This window comes from Pygoscelis adeliae, unplaced genomic scaffold, assembly GCF_000699105.1.
Source record: "Pygoscelis adeliae isolate BGI_AS28 unplaced genomic scaffold, ASM69910v1 Scaffold57, whole genome shotgun sequence".
Classification (NCBI taxonomy): domain Eukaryota; kingdom Metazoa; phylum Chordata; class Aves; order Sphenisciformes; family Spheniscidae; genus Pygoscelis; species Pygoscelis adeliae.
The window spans coordinates 15062840-15082076 of NW_008825615.1; the positions used below are offsets into that span (position 1 = coordinate 15062840).

Consider the following 19237-nt stretch of genomic DNA (forward strand, 5'->3'; position numbering starts at 1 on the left):
AGCACAGCTTCCACTTTAAGCTTAATTTAAGTTTAGATTCCTCAGAGAAACAAATCTCTAAATATCCTTTCTGTTGCTAAGCCAGGCATCTGAGGGTGAATTTTCTGAGTTATAAAGAAATATATGATATAAATGAATAATATTAAATTCAGCTTGAATTTTAACTGCTGTAAGTACTTACTTGCTGCTGTAAGTACTACTCCTTGAACTATGAACAAAGACTGACTGAGAGGAATTTGTTAAAATGATCAGATAATATTTAGTAATCTCAAAAATAAATTCAGAGGAAATGTTAACCTTCTAAAACTCTTAGCCACCCACTAGGCTGAATGGAAACTGGATGGCATCTTATTTCATCAATTCAGAAAACTGTCTTGTTTCAATGGAGTTCACTGTATGTTTCCTTACATAGATAGGACTCTGTACAAATATCTTCTCCTGAATCTGGGTAATCTTTGAGATTTGACTTCTTTATTTATTTCATATTTTAAAATAGACATTAGTTGCAGAAGTTTATTCATTAATAAATTAAAAAGGAACCCTCATGGAAGACACCATGGGAGTAAAATGTAGCCTGGTATTTTATTGATAGCAACTGTGGAAAGTGATAGCATTCCAGATCATCTTCCCTGGAGTAGCAGCTCAGAGAAAGTGTTGATTGGTCCCTCAAAATTTTCAAAACCAAAATGAAAAAAAAAAAATTAGTAACTAGAAGTATAGTCCTAAGTAGCTAAATAAGCCATTGGGGTTTAAAAGTGAAACCCATACCACGTAATTCTGTCCCAGAGAAGTAAAAGATCTCTACAGATTATGAAAGGCACCAGTAGTACAAGGATATTATTAATCAATGCAAATTTTTGCTTTGAGTATACTGTGGAAAAATAGAATACACAATAGTTCCTTTACAATATTTTCAAAAACATAGTTAATACAGTGTACTACTGTTTTACTGGTCTCTTCTGAGATTTAAGCAGTACATTGGCATTGTTATCCTTAATGTAAATGTTAATGTCAGAACTGGAATTAGAATTTGTCTTTTTCCTGACAGTGAAACACTGTGGGATTTAGTTCAAGATTAAGATATCTAAATGTATGTGTCCCACAGTAGCAGAGTATATTAGGATCCATTCACTTGACTAAATGCAAGTGTCTAGGGCTATCTGAGATGCCTTAGGGTGCCTGAGACATCCACGTTTCTGGCAGACGTGACAGAGGACCTATGGGACATCCACGTCCTTTTGGAGACACAGCCAGGTGGGAAGCTCTTCCCACTTCTGGTAACACCAAATATTGGGGGGGGGGGGAAACAAATGCAACTAATGGATCCATGAGCAGTTGTAGCTGAGTTGCCCTCCAGTCTCCATTGACTTTGTTGACGAGATCACCATATCTGTGATGAGAATTTAGATATCTAACACATCACACCTGCTTGAATCTCAAATTGAATCCTGACATAATTAATTGTCTACTGAAGCATGAGATGAGCAAAGCAGAAGACTGGAAATTATTAGGAAATGTACAGTGAATGAAGTGTTAGAACGGGAATCAGCAGACAATAAAATGTATCAGCTTCCAGAATTACACAACTGTAACATGATTTCAGAATAAATGATGAGGAGAATTAATACATTACAGACTGAAGGACTTGGATTCTGTCCATCTTAAACCATCAGGGATAAAATCAAAGAATTTAGAGAAAAGGGTAAAATTATCATAATAAACAACGTGGAAATTACAGTTCTGATATATATATAGGTTTTTCACAATATAGCACAAAATCATAGATGCTACAGTTTGGTTGAACAAAATTAAACCAGGAATGTGTTGTGCTGAAAAGGTTGTTAAACTAATCTGGGATGCATTTTATATTCCCCTGTGACTTGGAGCAAGAGCTGGTTTAGGGACCAGCAGATTAGAAGGGAAAATGACACTTTAGTTAATTTTTCCTGTAAAACAACTGTGCTTTGGAGTCTTAATCATGGAACAGAACCTCTTTGTGCTGGGCATTGTAAGTGAAAATTATTTAGTAGAAGATCAAATCCTGTTGCCATTATCTGCTTTCAGAAAGTAATCTTTAAAGAATAGAAATGGGAATCTATTCATGAATCAATATCAAAATATCAATATTCTGACTATAAGTTAAAATCAATGGGAATCAATAAATGATTGTCATCACTTCATAAAAAACTATGACACTTTCAGAGTTGTTAGCTGATATAACTTCTTTAATACAGTCAATATAGTCTCTCCTCCTACAGTACTTTCTCTTTCTCTGGCAGTTCTTGTTCCTGAGATCCTGTAGTTCACGTAGGCAATGTAGTCATTACCAATTTTTCCGAAAGTAGACCTATCCAAACTATGTGCTCCTAACTAAAGACATCCCAACCTTGTTGAAGGTAATCAGAGATTTCCAGTGTCTCCGGGAAGCCAAGGCCTTGGAAGCTAATAGATGTGATAGTGAGCAGCAAATTAGACAAGGAGTCTGCTTTGGGTACATTAACAACATTAGAAATAAAACCTAAGAAGTTGGGATTAAAAGTAGGCAAGATGGTGCATGTTTTGAGTAAAGAATTATACAGTGTATGACTGGAGTGCTACACTAAATCTGATAGATCACTGCTCAGAATAAAAAAAGTAACAGTAACAGGTGTTTGTGTGACAGGCTGAGAAAAGAGTAAGTCAAAATATAGAGACACTAGCAACCTAGATGTGTGTAGGGCTCAAATGCCAAGCAGAAAGAGAAAATTGTCATATATTAGTCTATAGACAGAATAGGGGGAAGAAGTCCAGGAAAGAAAACATGAAGAAAAAATACCCAACAATGAAGTAATTTAACTCCCAGTGGAATTAGTTCCCAAGTGGAAATGACAGAGACTTAAAAGTGAGTTCACACATTCTTGGACAACATCCATCCAATATTACGTTTTCTGGAAGATGACCAAAATAATCTAATAGCACTTTCTTGTCTCTTGCTTTTGTGATTATTCCAGCTTGATATTTACTCCAAATGAACGACATTTGAAAAGCAAACAGATGCTGGACCTCATTACTCACAGAGACAGGGAATCTGTTAGGGTTATTTTTACAAAGCTTTAGACTGCTGATGTCCCCACCTTTGGTATTTTTAGGAAAAGCTTTCAACCTTACCCTCTCCAAAATTTCCAATTTTATTAAGAAGAAAAAGAAGAGATTTTAAGGAATCATTAAGAAGAAGATCTGCTTATCAATTACCAAAAATTACTTAAAAAAGGGAGTTTTCTTCTGTCTGACAAAAATATTCTGTAAGAAATACACCACTTAGCTTTTCCAAAAGAAACCATCATGATCTTCAATCAAAAATAACCTTGAATAGAAAGAAGTAATTTCACCAAACTACATTCAGTCCCCTTCAGGAGAAAAAGAAAGCAAAGTATTTCCATTTACTCAAGGGAAACCAGCTCCAACTGACTCTGTAAAGAGAATTCTGGTGCTCTTTCAGATAAAAGGATGAGTACTTGTGTGCTTCCATAAAAAGATTTTCATAATTTTGTGTCCAGTTTTACACAGTAGAGGCACCTTAGCTGTCCTTTTCCTTGATATTAACTCTGTAGGAGTAGGCCCTCAATGCACAACACTGCCTCACAGCTAAAAAATTAGAATATGGAGACCATTTCAGTATTCCTCCACAGAATGAAAACTGGTTTTGTTTGAACATTTCCTAGTTTCTTTTTCAAGAAACTGTATGAATATAATGAAGGTGGACTTCAGAAGAGAAGTATAAAGAAAATTTCAGAAAAAAACATAGTAGTTGATAATTAAATATCATTGAAATATTAAATGTCAGTAAAAAAGCTAGAAATACAACCTAACACAGCAAAAAAGGTTACCAGCAATGGCTTCAAAACTGAGGTGTTTTGTAGGTGAACACAAACTAGTTTCTAGCGTGCTTACATTCAGCTTTGTAGGTAAAATGCTGTTAACAGCAAAGACATCTGAAGAGTGTGCTAAATAATATTATACAAACTGACTCCTTAAGACTGAAGTTGTCAACTAAGAAGAAATAAGGCCTTAAGAGTAAAGAAGAATGACAGGTCTTTGATCTCAAGCTATTAATTCCTACAGATCTGTCAATGTTAGTGGAAGTCAGCACTTTGCATTAACTGAGGAGTTAAACTGTTTACTGAACACCAGTGTTCTAGGAATCAGCATTCTGCATTATCTTTCTAACTTCTGCCATTCAACAATTTATACCTAGAACAGACTTTTCTCACATACTGACAGTACCTATCTACCAATCAAAAATACACAAACAGCAGAATACAATTTTAAATCACTCCTGCATTTTTTTTTTCAACCACTTCAACTCACAGTTGCAGTTTCCAAGTTATACAGTTCGTAGGTTGAATGTTGGATTCACTGATGTCACTGGCAAAACTCCCAGATTTTCAGGAATAAAGCTAAGATTTGTCTCTGGTTGGTTTGTTTGTTTGTTTGTTTGCAATGGCTCCTCCCTGTCTTTCTAGAGTGGGGGTCCATTGAAGATAGGATTGTGTCACATCCTATTTTCACAGACAGAAGCAATGATTTTGTTAAAAAACAGCATACATAGAGGACGTATAAAGGAAACATATGTATTCTGTTTTTAAGGTTATGGTCTTTACTCATATTTTGCCTTGTCAGTTTTTTCCTAATCTTCTTGTTTTTTCAAATCTTTTCATTTCTGTTAACTTCTGCATTCACAAGGATCTTCAGGTCAAATAAGACAACTAGAAAACCTTATATAACCTCCAACACAACCACAACATAAACTTAGAATAGACTATTTCAGTTGGAAGGGACCGACAATGATCATCTAGTCCAACTGCCTGACCACTTCAGGGCTGACCAAAAGTTAAAGCATGTTATTAAGGGCATTGTCCAAATGCCTCTTAAACACTGACAGGCTTGGGGCATCGACCACCTCTCTAGGAAACCTGTTCCCGTGTTAGACCACCTTCTTGGTAAAGAAATGCTTCCTAATGTCCAGTCTAATCCTCCCCTGGCGCAGCTTTGAACCGTTCCCACGTGTCCTGTCACTGGATACCAGGGAGAAGAGATCAGCACCTCCCTCTCCACTTCCCCTCTCAGAAAGCTGTAGAGAGCAATGAGGTCACCCCTCAGCCTCCTTTTCTCCACACTAGACAAGCCCAAAGTCCTTAGCTGCTCCTCATAGGACGTTCCTTCCAGCCCTTTCACCAGCTTTGTTGCCCTCCTCTGGACACATTCAAGGACTTTCACATCCTTCTTAAATTGTGGGGCCCAGAACTGCACACAGTACTCCAGGGGAGGCCGCACCAATGCTGAATACAGCAGGATAATCACCTCTTTTGACCAGAGAACACTAGTCAGTGACCCTAACCTTCTTATTATTAATAAAAGATTAAGAACTAAACTTTTGTCTAATTGAGTAGATGAAAATCCTAGTCTTTGAAAGGTCATACTGTGTTTGATGCACCCCAGGATGAGGTTTGCCCTCTTGGTTGCCAGGGCACATAAACCATGGAATTTCCACAGGTATATATTTAATGAGATATTTCTGACCCTTTCCATCTCGGAAAAAAAGTGCTGGTGATGAAACAAGACTTGGTGAAGTCCAAATTCATTCAATTCAACTTTAGGGAACTAAGACATTTGGATTAGGAAAAGAATCACTGCCTACTATCAAGAGAGAGGGATACCTCCTGAAGATAAGTCATCCCACCTAAGTGCTGACTACAATCAGTGCTAACAAACTGGACTCATTTGTCTCTCTAATAGTATGTTTTCTACGTAGGCGTTGTGAATTTGCTGTCACCACACTGGCCAAACAAATGATGAAATCTCTTGGGCAAAAATACTGTCTTCCCATAGACCATATATACACAGCAACAGGATACAAAGATTACTCGATCCCTCTCATCTTGACCTGGTTTATTTTAATACCAAAGTTCTGCTTTCATAAAAGGCTCACAGCATTTCCTTCTCCAGACAAAAAGAGAGTGGGACGGAAATACATGTGGTCTAAAAATTTCATCTCACTTTCTTCCCTTGACTTGGTCGTCTAACTGTCATAATGCTACCAGACAAAAAGGGTATAACTATTGCAAGTTATGCGCTATTCTTAGTGCTGTAACAAAATCCTAGTACCTTTCAAAGACTAGGATTTTCATCTCAATTAGACAAAAGTTTAGTTCTTAATCTTTTATTAATAATAAGAAGGTTAGGGTCACTGACTAGTGTTCTCTGCAAGACAAAACTTCTTCGAAAATGGTGGCTGGAATTTGAAACTACAGTTTTGCCTGGACTTTTCAGCCTGAGAGATGAGTCAAATTATCAGTGAGTCAATAGCTAAATCATTCCCACAAATCTACCGTAATGAATTATATGGGAAACAGTCTCATGGATTTAACTGCATGAATCATCAGACACTGTGTATCTTTTCCCCATGATCTTCTAAGGTATTTCTCTTTACTGTAAAATATTTTTGGGTGTTGCTGTTTAATTTTTAAACTGTAATATCTGATGTTGATTGTCTGACAATAATAAAGTAGATTTTTCCCCCCCATGAAAGAAAAAGGGAACTCAACCCAAGGCTTGTTTAGTCAGGAAGAAAATAATTTGGGTCATGACTTTTGGTGGTTTAAGATATTGCTTGTTTACTGTTATTCTGAGTCTAAGCTTGAAAGAGGACAACGAAGAGAAAAACAGTGTCTTCAAAGCCAAAACCTGAGATGTCAATAACAGTAGTCACTGGTGTCTTTTTTAAGCCTTCGGACTTTGCACAGGTGAGTCATTTAATTATGTATTAAATCTTAGAGTGTTGTTGCTTTGTCTGGCTATCCCCTCAACACTAAACAAGTTTTTGCCTCGTGTCAATTTTATCTCCATTAGTATGGCTTTTTGTGTTAAGAAACATTCAACCAATGTTTTTTCAGGGCATAGATGTTTCAATGCCATTTAATCTGCCGCACTATTGAATTTAAAGCTTCCAGTGAATCATTGATAAAAAGAGGGGAAATGTGTTTCCAGTTAATGTACATCTCCCAATGTCCTCTTATGAAAGTCCTTTGTCATTCTGAGCACCTTCCAAACATCTGAAAATCTATCTTGTTCATGAAACAGTATCTAAAGCTTTTAATAAAATTATTCTTGTCCCCTCCAAGCCTTAAGGTGACAGTCCATAGATTTGCTTGTAGCCAAAGACTTGGGCTTTTGGGGCCTTTCTGAATTTTTCAGTGTCAGAGGATCAACAGATACAGCTTTTTGAGTGAAGGTATGGATCAGATATTGTAGCTTGGCACTGATATTGAAGTGATGAAGAGGAAAGAGTCTGAGAGACAACTCGTCTGAACAGGCTGCAAACATTAATGACGCATACTTTACTTCACTATGCCTAGCTTTGAAAAGAGATATATTTGAACTCTATGTTGAATAGACTTTGGCATCTTTACACTATCAATAAATCTGCCTCATGTTTTCGACACCACATTTCTCTTCTGTTGTCTTTTCCTAGGTGGAACTAAGAAAGCCAGAAGAGTAGAAGGAAAAGAAGATTAAAAAAAAAATGCACCAGTTTTACAGAGAATCTGCTATAGAATAGACTTGACAGGTTTGTTCAGCAACTCTGGCTTAAATGTATAGATCCGAGAGATAAATCTGCTACCAAGTTCATCTTTGATGTGAATACAGTCTACTTTTATTATTAAGAGATCTTGAGATAAAGATGACAGTTTCACATGTCATTTTTCAGTCATTAGTCTTCTTAAAATAACAGTGCAGCTGAAAAAGTGAAAATTAGCAAATTTTGACCGATTTGTCTTCTTTAGTCTCACTTACCATTTGCAGTTTCATTATGCCTCTTTAGCTTGTTTTCATCCTGGTGTCATTAAGAACTGTAATTTTATGTGTATATATACACATAGATCGATACGTGTGTGTGTACATATACACAAACATACATATGCAAGGCATTCTGAAGATACTATCTTACTATAAATCTTATGTACCAGTCAGACAGTCATTTTGGTTTTAATCGACTTTATGATGCCATTACAAGTGGGATTCCTCTAGTCTAACCTAAACATTTTAATGTTAGGTATGTAAGTCTGATGTTACCCCACAGGTTCTTTTTTAGTCAGCAAAGATAAATATGATTCAACAAAGCAATTCAACACACCTTAAGATAGATACCTAGGATAGAGTAGATGAATAGCCATGGAAGATAAAGGGAACCATGGCTGCCTAGCAGAGACATAGGAAACTAACTTTTACGCATCAAAATTTAGCTGTTATGAATCCCAATCTCCATTAATTACTTTTTCTGCTTACCTCCCTGTCTCTGGAATACAGACACAGAAACTGCTTGAGACATCCTACTCTCTCTAGATGTCAGTGGGGTCAGTCCATCCTGCCTTCAGATTGCTGAAAGCCCTGTTTCACTGTCCATAGAGACCGTGATGAAACCCAAATGGTCTGCTACCCGCAACACCCTCTGCCTGACTGTTCCACATTTTCCTCTCCTGCTTCCATACTGTTCTGTCTTTTCCCATTCTCGCTCTAAGATTGAGATCACACAGTACCTCACTGGAGATAGACTTATAGTCCTATCAGAGCTGATTTTATAAATAGGAAGCCTTCAAATGATAGAAAATAACTAGCAATTTCAAGTTGCAGAACAAGGGAAGCCAGTCAATGAATTTACAATCCTTATGATCCAATGATCAATTAGGCAGTTTATATGTGCAATTCTGTTTTTGTACAAATAGATCTTGCAAGCTTCACCAAAATTTATTTCCATTTTATGAGTCCATCACCTTATACATTGTACAATTCATGGGCAGTTTAAGGCATTATCAAAAATGTTTCTGAGAGATTACAAATATCGATTCAGTATGGTCATTCATTATTGTGGCTGCCTTTTACAAATATTGAATGTCTTTTACAGATGGGGCTATAAATAAAAAATCAGACTACAATAAACATCAACCCCAAAAACCTGCATTTTCTACCCTATGTGTCAGCATGTCTCTGTTCCTTTTTCTCTCTCCAGGAACAATCTCAGCTAAGCAGAATGCAAATAATCATCAGTATTTTTATTTGAAGTCCAACTTTAATGAGATTCTCATGAGTTTTTTATTTAGGCTGAGGAGTTTGCATTATCCTTTGCTCAAAAAACCCCACCCAAGCTATATGTGAGTGGAAAAGAACTTATACCCAGGCCACATATTTTACTTTCAAATTAATCAAACTCATGAATGATATAAAAAAGTGATAGCTTAATCCTGAAGACATTAAAAACTATGCAAAAGAATGTTTTAGACTTCATGGTGCAGAATCACATTTTATGACTGCATTTAACATTGCTAGAAACTCAAGTACACCTAGCCTTGGGCTCAAACATCCTCCAACTTGTCAAACTTGAATTCAATTTTTTTAAACACCTCTGCAAATATTTTTATATGGCATAATCTTGGAGGTCAGAACACATGCATTAGACAATGAAAGGATGGGTAATTCTTTATATCATTGGATTCACTGGATACTTCAGCAACATTCAATGAAAGTTAGTAAGTAAATGCATTTCCCACATATCAAACTCCAAACCAGGCTGAGGTTTCTTAAATATCATCGCCTTCAGTTTTCTTCTTTTTCCTTCAATTCTAATATCCTTCTTCAGTATATCAGACCACTTGACTTTCCTCCTACTCAGTGTTTTGCACTGACCATTCAACACAATCCTCTGCAGGGAGCTGCCGGTCTCAGCCAAGGCACTCAGTTTTTTGCTCACGAGTAGCTCCTTGCGTAAGGGCTGCTATCTTTTCCTTGAACAGACTATCAGTTCCCATTTAAATCAGCATCCACTTCAGCACATTAATAGCCCTCCTCGTCTCTCCCTCCTCAGCCACCACTTTGTCCCCCTGTGCCATTCTGGCTTAATCACTCACCTCAGTAGGTTATTCAGCATGTATTTGGGGCAGCATGTCTGAGGCAATAGCTGTCATCACCCTAGGCTTGCAGCAAGCATACTTCATAGCCCTCCCAACACCTGCACTCACAGCCTCACAGCAGCTCACCCCTGAACTGAGGTATTCAAATGACATTGCAAATTTTACTGTCCAATTTTATTGGTTTCTCATGGCACTTCAGATATATCTTAAATACATACACATAAACTGATACATACCGGCTGTCCTTCATAAACATATTTTCCTAATTTTTCCACGTTAAATTCCAGTTTCTTTCTTTCATTGCTTCACAACATTCACTATAAGCATACTTCAGGAGCTTTTCCTCTACTAGTCTGAGTCAATACTTTTTGCAACAGTATGGGGTTAAGGATGATCTTGCATAAGCCTGCTGCTTCTCTTTGCTGCTGTGCCACTATCAGGCACACTTTTGTAATTCATAGCCAGCAGTTTCCACAACCATAGGCATTTCCATGTCCTTTACAAGGATATCTTCACTAAGGTCACAAACACAAAGTGCACTTTATTTCATGACTTTATTTTCTTGAACTACATGTTGAAGATACTCTCAGTAATATTCCTCGCACAGGCCTGAATCATTATTTATTTGATATGCTAGATCACCTATAAAATATTTGTTTGAGACTCTCCAGTCATTTCTCTGTGTAACTGCTTACCCAGTGATTTAATAAATTCATCCTTGCATATTCCCTCCATGTCAAAGAATAAAGCCCCATGGTGTGTTCTGTAATTCGAGTGTATGCATTATTAGATACTTGTCATCTTAATATAGTGGCACTGGTCTACATTTGAAGGGAAATCCACTAGTGTATTATACACACTCTTATGTAGCAGTTTCAGACCTGAGTGTGTACTCCTTGTGCATCCCAAATAAAATCGGCAGCATCCCAGCACCAGTTGATTTCTGTTTGGGGCGTAGAGAGCCTAGACTGCTGTGCCAATAAGCTGTGCTTGTTAATTAGGAGGCCACTGGCAATTTTTATGTTTCCATTTGCACTCTGGTGGCATGTTTGGAGGAAATTGCATTTGTTTTGTTCATAACTTGATGTGTACATGGGATATTTGTGAATACTCAGCAAAACATTTTGTTCTATAAACAAGTATATTTGAAGTTTTAGAGCAAATGTTAGAGTAGATTAAAAGATGATGGGTCTATACCTCTTTCCAATGCTCTCTAAAATTCTCCGATATGCAAAAATGAAACAACAACAATCTTATGTTGGGAGCTAACAGTGCTCCACCTCTGACAGTGAAACCTCTGGGTTCCAAACTGGTCATTGACATTTTACTACGTTCATGACTGGCAGAGGAAAAGGGTAAAAGAATATGCTTTACTCACCCAAGGAGTTTGACTGAATGAGTTTTCCATTTAGATCCTGCTTTCTGGGAGTGTCTATAGATTCCCTCTTTGTAAAGGAAAAAATCTTCATACACTTTCATTATAGCTAAAAAACAATAGGAAAAATCAGCACAGTCAGCAAATATTGCTTCTATTCTTGCTTGCTTCTTGCATTTTACCAGTGAGATTTTTGTTGTGTGTTGGACTGCACGTGTACTTTGTAACTACACTAAATTCACTAATTGCTCAGAAGTTCCCTGCTCTGAGTGAACCGAGGGAAATATTCCAACGGAGTTCTCTCAAAGGACTCTTGTCAAGTTAACTGGGTTTCCCCGTCATGGAAACTCCCTATCATGGACTTCTTCCAATACAGTAAGAAGAAATATTGCCTCATGTAGGTTTACATAAGTTTTCTCAATTCCAGTGAAATCCAATTCAATAGAACAAATCTCCTCAAGGTTCATGTATAAAATCCTCAGTTCTGACAAGCATCTGCATATTCAAGAAAAGTATTTAACAGACAACGTATATCCTGGGAAATATGGTGGAGTGATATGTATGCCTTTTTCTGAAACTCAGATAGAGTTCATTAAGTACACAGCAATCTCCTTATGCAAAACGAGATTGTCTGTATATATGTTCGTCCTGACTTTCAGCTAAAAGCGTGGAAAAAACCACCTTTGTGTCCTTAAAAATGTGAGGCCAAAGAGCTGATGAACTGGAAATTTTGTGCAAGACAATGAAGATTACAATTTGTATTTTATGTCTATTCATTATTTTCTGGGAATATCATTCACTTGTTTTTTAAGAAAAATGTTTTGGGTTTCTTTTCCATATTTGTTCTGCCACCTTAGTACCATTTGCTTTGCTGTATGGTGGGCTACCAGATCCAGAGAAATGAAAATATTTTCCAGGTCTACATTACCTTCAGATTCCAGTGAATCAGAAGCATTAAATACAAGCTTAACTCCATCTTACTTTTAGCTTATGATTTTAACTGTCTCAGACTGCCACACAGCTTGGAACATGAGAAGTAGCGAAATCCAGTTTCCTAAAGTCTTGCACCTTGGGAGTCCCATAAAGTACAAGTTTCACTGACCATCTTTATGTGGTTGGAGCATTTATAACATATGTGCCTGGTATAGATCTGCAGTATCCAGTAAGGTTAGCTCATGCTGCAGTTTTTTCTGTCCGGCACACTTTCAAATTTCTTTTTCCTACCTGAATATTTTCATAAGCTTGAAGGAAATTAACTATCTTTACAACCTCTTGGCCTCTATCATACTTGGCTGAAAACAGAAAACATTAACAAATTTTAGGAGTATGTAGAGAACAGCTCAAAACATGGTCAAATGAGCCCATTTGCCCAGGAAACCTGGCTAAAAATATACTTTGCTAATGAGGTCGCTCACGTAAAAAATGTATGCCAACAGCAATACATGGGGAATAAGCAGCCACGATGCTACCCAGGTGGTAAGTCTAGGGGAGACCTATCAGTTAAATCAGAAAAAAGTTAAATGCTTTTAATGAATAACGTTACAGCTTCTGCCAAGCTGCCTGCAGAACCAGAGCTCACACATATTGACAGCAACAGACCAAGTGGAAAATAGCACAAACTTTAGTCTTGGTTTCCAGCTGCAAGCTCAGGACTCCATTAGAGCTCTCTGCAAAGGTTCCCCCTCCCCCCCCCCCCCCCCCCCCCCCCCCCCCCCCCCCGGATATCCCTGTACCGCTATGTAAAATACCAGCTGTTGAGGTTTCTGAGCTGCAGAGGAGCCTGTGGAGGGAGAGCTTTAAAGTGGTATAAAGGAACAGAAAGGGGGAAGAAGAATCCCATTGGCCTTAGTCCAGGTGAGGGTGTCAGAGGAGAAATGAAGGGGATGAGTCATCCAAAAAATTACTGTAGAGGCTTCCCTGGATCTTGTTTTGATACCTTGGCCAAAGGGAGGCAAAGAAACAGGGGTGAGTGCAAGGACTGCAAAATTCACTTCTCCCACGGGAGGTCTGAGGTTAGAAAATCTCATCTATCATTGGGCTAAGACAGGAGAAGGTAGTTTCATTTCTAAATCACATTGTTCTTTGAAATCGAGGTCCGTATGTTCAGTTTCAGAGAACAATTTATTCTTTATCAGCAACTCTAAATAAAACACATGTTCTTGTCTCTGTGAAGAAACATCATACCTAAATTATTTCCACTGAAATTAAATAGAAAATTTTGAAGGGTGTTTCCAGAATAACTTTAGTCTATGTGAGAGAATTTTATCCATGATTACATATTATATCTACATTTAGAGTGTGTGTGTATGTATACATTTGTGTATATATATATGTAAATATATATACTTATGTATATGCATATCTATATGTATATACCCTGCAGTCAGGAGCTAAATAATGGTACAGTCTTTGGAGTTAAGTGGGCTGGTACATAAAGTGCAGGGTGGACAGAAAGATGATAATTCAAAATCAAGCACTGAGAGATTTTTATTTATTCAGTGACTTTGTCCTGATATGGACTGTGACTTGGTCAGGATGGGATGATCACAGTCCATCAGCCAACTTTGTTCTGTCCCATGCAGAAGAGACTTTGCATTTTCCAAAATGAATGGATTCATTATTAATGAATCAGAAAAGGTAGCAATTTTCATAAGGTTGACTGTAGCTCATGCATGAGCTACCTCAGTCATGCTGAGCTGTCGGATTTATGCGTATAAATGCAGCAGATTGTAAGATTCATTCCACTATGGATTCCTCTGCATAAAATTCTTAGATAAGAATTTGAGTCTCTAAGACATACAAAGATACAAAAAACTAAAAGTAGTTGCTACAAAAGGAACGGAAGTGTAGCACTGTACATTAGTGTAGCCTAGTGCTTTCTCCAGATCTTTTTCTTGTGTCAGCAAATTAAATACTCCTTTTTTTCCAAGATCATGATAGCTGAAATTATAAGTTTTGTAGGGTCAAAACTTTGATGTATTGCCAACAATGTGTTTGCTTTTCTTTTGATTGAGACTGAATAATGTGACAGAAAGGATTCTTTTCCTACGTCAGCACTATAACTATCAGAGTAATTCCTAAAGTCCATTAAAAAAAAAAGATGAGTGGCCAATATTAGATTGTCCATTTGAGTGTTTCCAAAACATTAATAAAATTTAACTGTTTTTTTGAAAATGGATTTTTTAAAAAACTAGTGTTTCACCATTTGCATCTGAAAGTGTTAATTGCTCAGTTCCTGTACCATATAAAACAATGACATATGTCAGAGAGAAATTGTCATTCAAACTTGAAAGCTGTATGACAGAACATTTTCAATTACATTCCTACACCTACTGTTGCATAATTGTTAAAAAATATATATTTTTCTTAACTTTGAATATGCCCAAAAATCCAAGTACATTCATCATTAAACAGGATGACTTTCTACATCACGATCTTGAAAAGATCTTGAATGTTTTCCAGCTATTAAACATTACTTACTACATTAGATAAGACTGGCCATAAGCACTTTGTAAGTTCTTGAGGAAGGAGAAGTGAATGAATAATGGAAAAATCTCTTTCAGTAGCTGAAGATCATTTGCAGGATGTTTTGGGGGAAAAAAAGTATGGTGTGGTTTTAAAATTAGAATTATGCCCTGATTGCATTTGTAGTATGGGAAGATAGAAGAGAGAATCAGTGACAAATTATTGGGTCATAACTGTGACTCATTTAAAAATTTCATTATAGCAAAGAGAAAAAATGGAAAGTGATTTCATTCACTGATACACACTCTCAGCTATATACTCTTCTTTAGATCTTGATTTTTCCACATACAGCATTACCTTAACCTGATACAGACATTTTCTCTGAAAAAAGCTGTGACATTTCAAAAAAATTGTATGAATTATTGAGTGGTTAAAACCGAACAAATGGCTGAATATAGATTATTTTATGTGGAAGATTTAGTACTGACAGATTAATCCAGCAAACTGTGTATACCCGGACTACAAATGCAATATTAGAGAGAGGTCTGAAATTTTATCTTGAGGATCCTAATTTTTTCATTTTCTTAAAACCAGTGGAAATTACTATGTTCACTTATAGATCAAATGCAGCATGGGAGAGAATATTTTCCTTCAGCAAATGAACTTGGGCAGAATAAAAAAGACTGATAATACTGATCTTGTTAAGTCTGAGCTTCAGATTAATTGCAACTGCCCACATAAAGAGCTTTAAGAAATAATTTCAACTACATGATGCACCGAAATGAATTAAATTTAATAATCAGGACCATTTCAATAATAAATTGGAGGTTATGATAAATCATTATATAACTGAGGGCAGTAAAAATGCAGAAGTCCCCTGAAGTAAAATGCTTTGGTTTTGCATCAGCCAGCCATCCAAGAGGGGTGGACATCCCGCACTATGACCTTTCCCCATCACCCCAAACCCCACATCCCTCAACCTCTTCAGTTACACTGGCCTGGGTTGTGAGCAGGAACCTGCATTTTCAAGTGCTGCCAACACCATCCATGACTGCAGTTGGACAGTATTCAGGCTAAACAACTCCCTGCTGAAGTCTTCATTTCTCTAAGAGGTCAGGGATCTTCGTTGCAGGGTTCAGCAAAAAAATTCAAAACTGATAGCCCTCTACAAACAACAAGAGCATTTCAGCTCTCAAAGGGGAAATTTGGGGACTATTCCAGCACTGAATGATTTGCTGGAGGGCCCATATACTGCAGCGTTGCCTTCAGAGGAGAGCAGGCGTGGTGGGTTGGTCTCAGCCAGTGGGGGAAAATTGCTATTATTTCATCAATTAGTAAAGAACTGTCGTGGGAAAAAGGCACATTTCTGGCACACAGATTTTGCACAAATTTTCAACAAATCCAGCTCAAGGTCATTTTACTCATTATGGAGTCTGATGCAGTATAGCTGCCTTTAGGCCCACCAAACATCCCTGGATGAACTACAGTGCATATGTCTGTTTTATTCACTGTGGAATGCAATTTATGTTTTCTAATATTTTGATACAAGGACATTGCACACTTTAATTATTTCAATAATAATAATATCATCTTCCAAACTTACCATACCTTGCACTGGTCCTTTGTCCATGATTTCTTTCATTATATCGGTTTCCTGAGGGGAGGTGAGAGCAGCAGCAGAGAGGGCAAGGGAATATAATACATTCTATTAAATAAAATTAAAACTCATACTAATTTATCATTGTGTACATACATATATATGGTATAAATGTACCATTGTACTTGTATTTCTGCTAGAGAATATTTGGTTTACCAAATGAACAAAACCTTCAGAAACATGTTTAAGAAGGACTACAGTTATGACTGCATACTTTCTTTTCTAACTCTAATTTCTATAGGACCATAAAGCAGCAGCTTTAAAGAGATTATGTAAAACTGAGAAACTATAAAGAATTTAAACACTACTGAAAATACAGGGGCAATACAAAGGAAAATTCACAGCTCTAGTCTTCAAGTAAAGTGAACAATTTTCCATATACCAGATAATTTTCAAGCCCCAAAGGAGAAAAATGGGTGAGACCATGGGTGAACAGCACGAACTTACTTTTGAGGAGACCCTGTAGTGAGAGGCACACCGGTATAACCAATTGGATTCTTCTAAAGCATTGGGACATGGCCCATTTGTATAGTTTTTTCCATATTCACTTGACACATAACAGTGATTTTCACCTGATGGCTCCAGGTGATTGTTCCAAAATGATGGATAACAAGCATAGGATACAACCCTGTTCAGATATTAAAAAAAAAAAAAAAAAAAAGTTGATAAGAAGCTTGCTTAAACATTTTTGCAGTTTTATTTCAAGCTTTTAACTATTTTACAACTGTCGTATTTCAAGTGAATTTACAGAGTCCCTCATTCTTCAAAAGTGTGAATATCTCATATCTTCAGCTGGAAGACATTTGCTTCAATTCATATGCATGATGTTTATGGTTAAGTTTCAGTTGCAGTAGTCCTCTCTCCACCCTTCTCCAAAGAGATGTAGGATAGAAAGTGTGTTTCAGCACTTGTCATCTAGTACATTCATCTCATTAATGATGCATGAAAGTTCACACTGAATAAGATCAATAAAATACCCATGTTGTCAACAGGATCCATCTAGCAAAAATGGCTTGTGAAATGGGCATATTTGGAGCAGAAAATTTTTAAGGGAAATGAACCATTTTCTAGTTTTATCTACATTTTCTACAAGAATGCTGGTGAAAAGCTACAGGTCTTTTTATTTCTTTTAGCTAAAAAGTCTCTGAACTTCCATTTTTCTGACAATATAAAGGGAACATTTGCTCACATTTTTGTGAACGTTTGTTGAGATAAAATGTCCTATATTCATTTTTTAAAGGTTTGGGTACAAATAATTGGTGTCCTGTTGGCATATGAGTAAACATGGTGCTTCTTCGCAAGAGAGGTATAACACTTAGCAATTAATACCAATAACTTAATTGATACTAACAACAAACTTCTGGAGGGAGTGTACCTCCTTAAAAGAGAACTGAACCTCTAGAAATACATGGGAGATAAGTACAAGTGAGAACATAGCCTCAGAAGATGTTAAGCACTGAGCTTTCGGTAAGTTAACGAACAACCCAACCGTAGAGCAGTACTAGGGGAAGCATTTGGACAGGGGCTGGTGACTGGGTTCCTCCTTCTTGATTCACAGGGGGAAATAAAAATAACAAATTACCTGGAGTGATGCTGGCAGGAGGGACTTTGCCCAGGTTGAAACACTGACAAAATATATGACATAGAACAGGTGAGATTGGGTAGGTATCGGAGAGGTGGGACTTACTGCAATTTTACAATTTTGCTATTTTGCTATTTTTTCAGGCTATTCCTTCCTTAATGGAAAGACAGGTTTGTGCCTGGAAGTGAATGTGGACCAAAGGAGAGAGACAAACTGCGTGACTTATAAACATGTGGCACCCAGTGTGCACCAAAGGCTGGGGACTATCCTAGGGGGCTCAGGCCACAGGGCTCCTTCTGTCAGTTCCTGGTTATTGACAGCAATGAGCCTCTCAAGGAAACTGAAATGACAGATTGTGCCATGATATCACAGGGGTATGTGTCTGGTCTCTACAGCTCCTGAAAACATCCTGGCTATTTCTTAGTAAAACATCTATCTCAAAACATTTTCCAAATGCTGAGAGAGTTTTTGCTCATACATACAGCAGTTAAATTTTTCCCACCACTTATTATAAACTTAGATTAAAGCTTTCAATTCCAAGGTTTTAGAGTTTATCTACAGGAAATATGACTATTTTCTAACACTTTTAAATGAAATTCTATATTCTACAAAGAAGTTAATTTAAAAATATTACGTTGAGTAATCACTGGGCAGTTTCTATTCTAACAAAGATTTCAAAACCACAAAAATCCATTTATGAAAAGAATCAGGGGGGAAAGCACAATAGCAAATACATAATTGTCAGCCTCACGCTTACAAGCCCTGGTCCTCATGGGGGACTTCAACCACCCTGACATCTGTTGGAGGGACAACATGGCAGGGCATAAGCAATCCGGGATGTTCCTGGAATGCGTCGATGATAACTTCCTTCTCCAAGTGGTAGAGGAGCCAACGAGGAGAGGTGCTATGCTGGACCTTGTTCTCACCAAGGAGGGGCTGGTGGGGAATGTGAAGCTCAAGGGCAGCCTGGGCTGCAGTGACCAGGAAATGGTGGAGTTCAAGATCCTTAGGGCACTGAGGAGGGTGCACAGCAAGCTCACTCCCCTGGCCTTCAGGAGAGCAGACTTTGGCCTCTTCAGGGATCTGCTTGGCAGAGTGCCATGGGACAAAGCCCTGGAGGGAAGAGGGACCCAAGAAAGCTGGGTAATATTCAAGGATCACCTCCTCCAAGCTCAGGAGCAATGCATCCCAACAAAGAGGAAGTCAGGCAAAAA

General features: G+C 37.5%; 1 protein-coding gene across 2 annotated transcripts in view; it reads right to left on the bottom strand.

Annotated features, from left to right (window-relative positions):
- TINAG (tubulointerstitial nephritis antigen) overlaps positions 1-19237 on the bottom strand; it is a 67113-nt gene that overhangs the window by 17684 nt on the left and 30192 nt on the right. For both annotated transcript variants that reach the window (XR_663993.1, XM_009333180.1), the window contains exons 7-9: positions 16889-17069; positions 16393-16438; positions 11323-11428 (exon numbers count right to left, since the gene is read on the bottom strand). Coding sequence is in view for 1 of the 2 variants with exons in the window: in XM_009333180.1 (XP_009331455.1) it covers positions 11323-11428; positions 16393-16438; positions 16889-17069 (333 nt within the window). In the remaining variant the exon portion in view is untranslated. The remainder of the gene's footprint in view (positions 1-11322; positions 11429-16392; positions 16439-16888; positions 17070-19237) is intronic.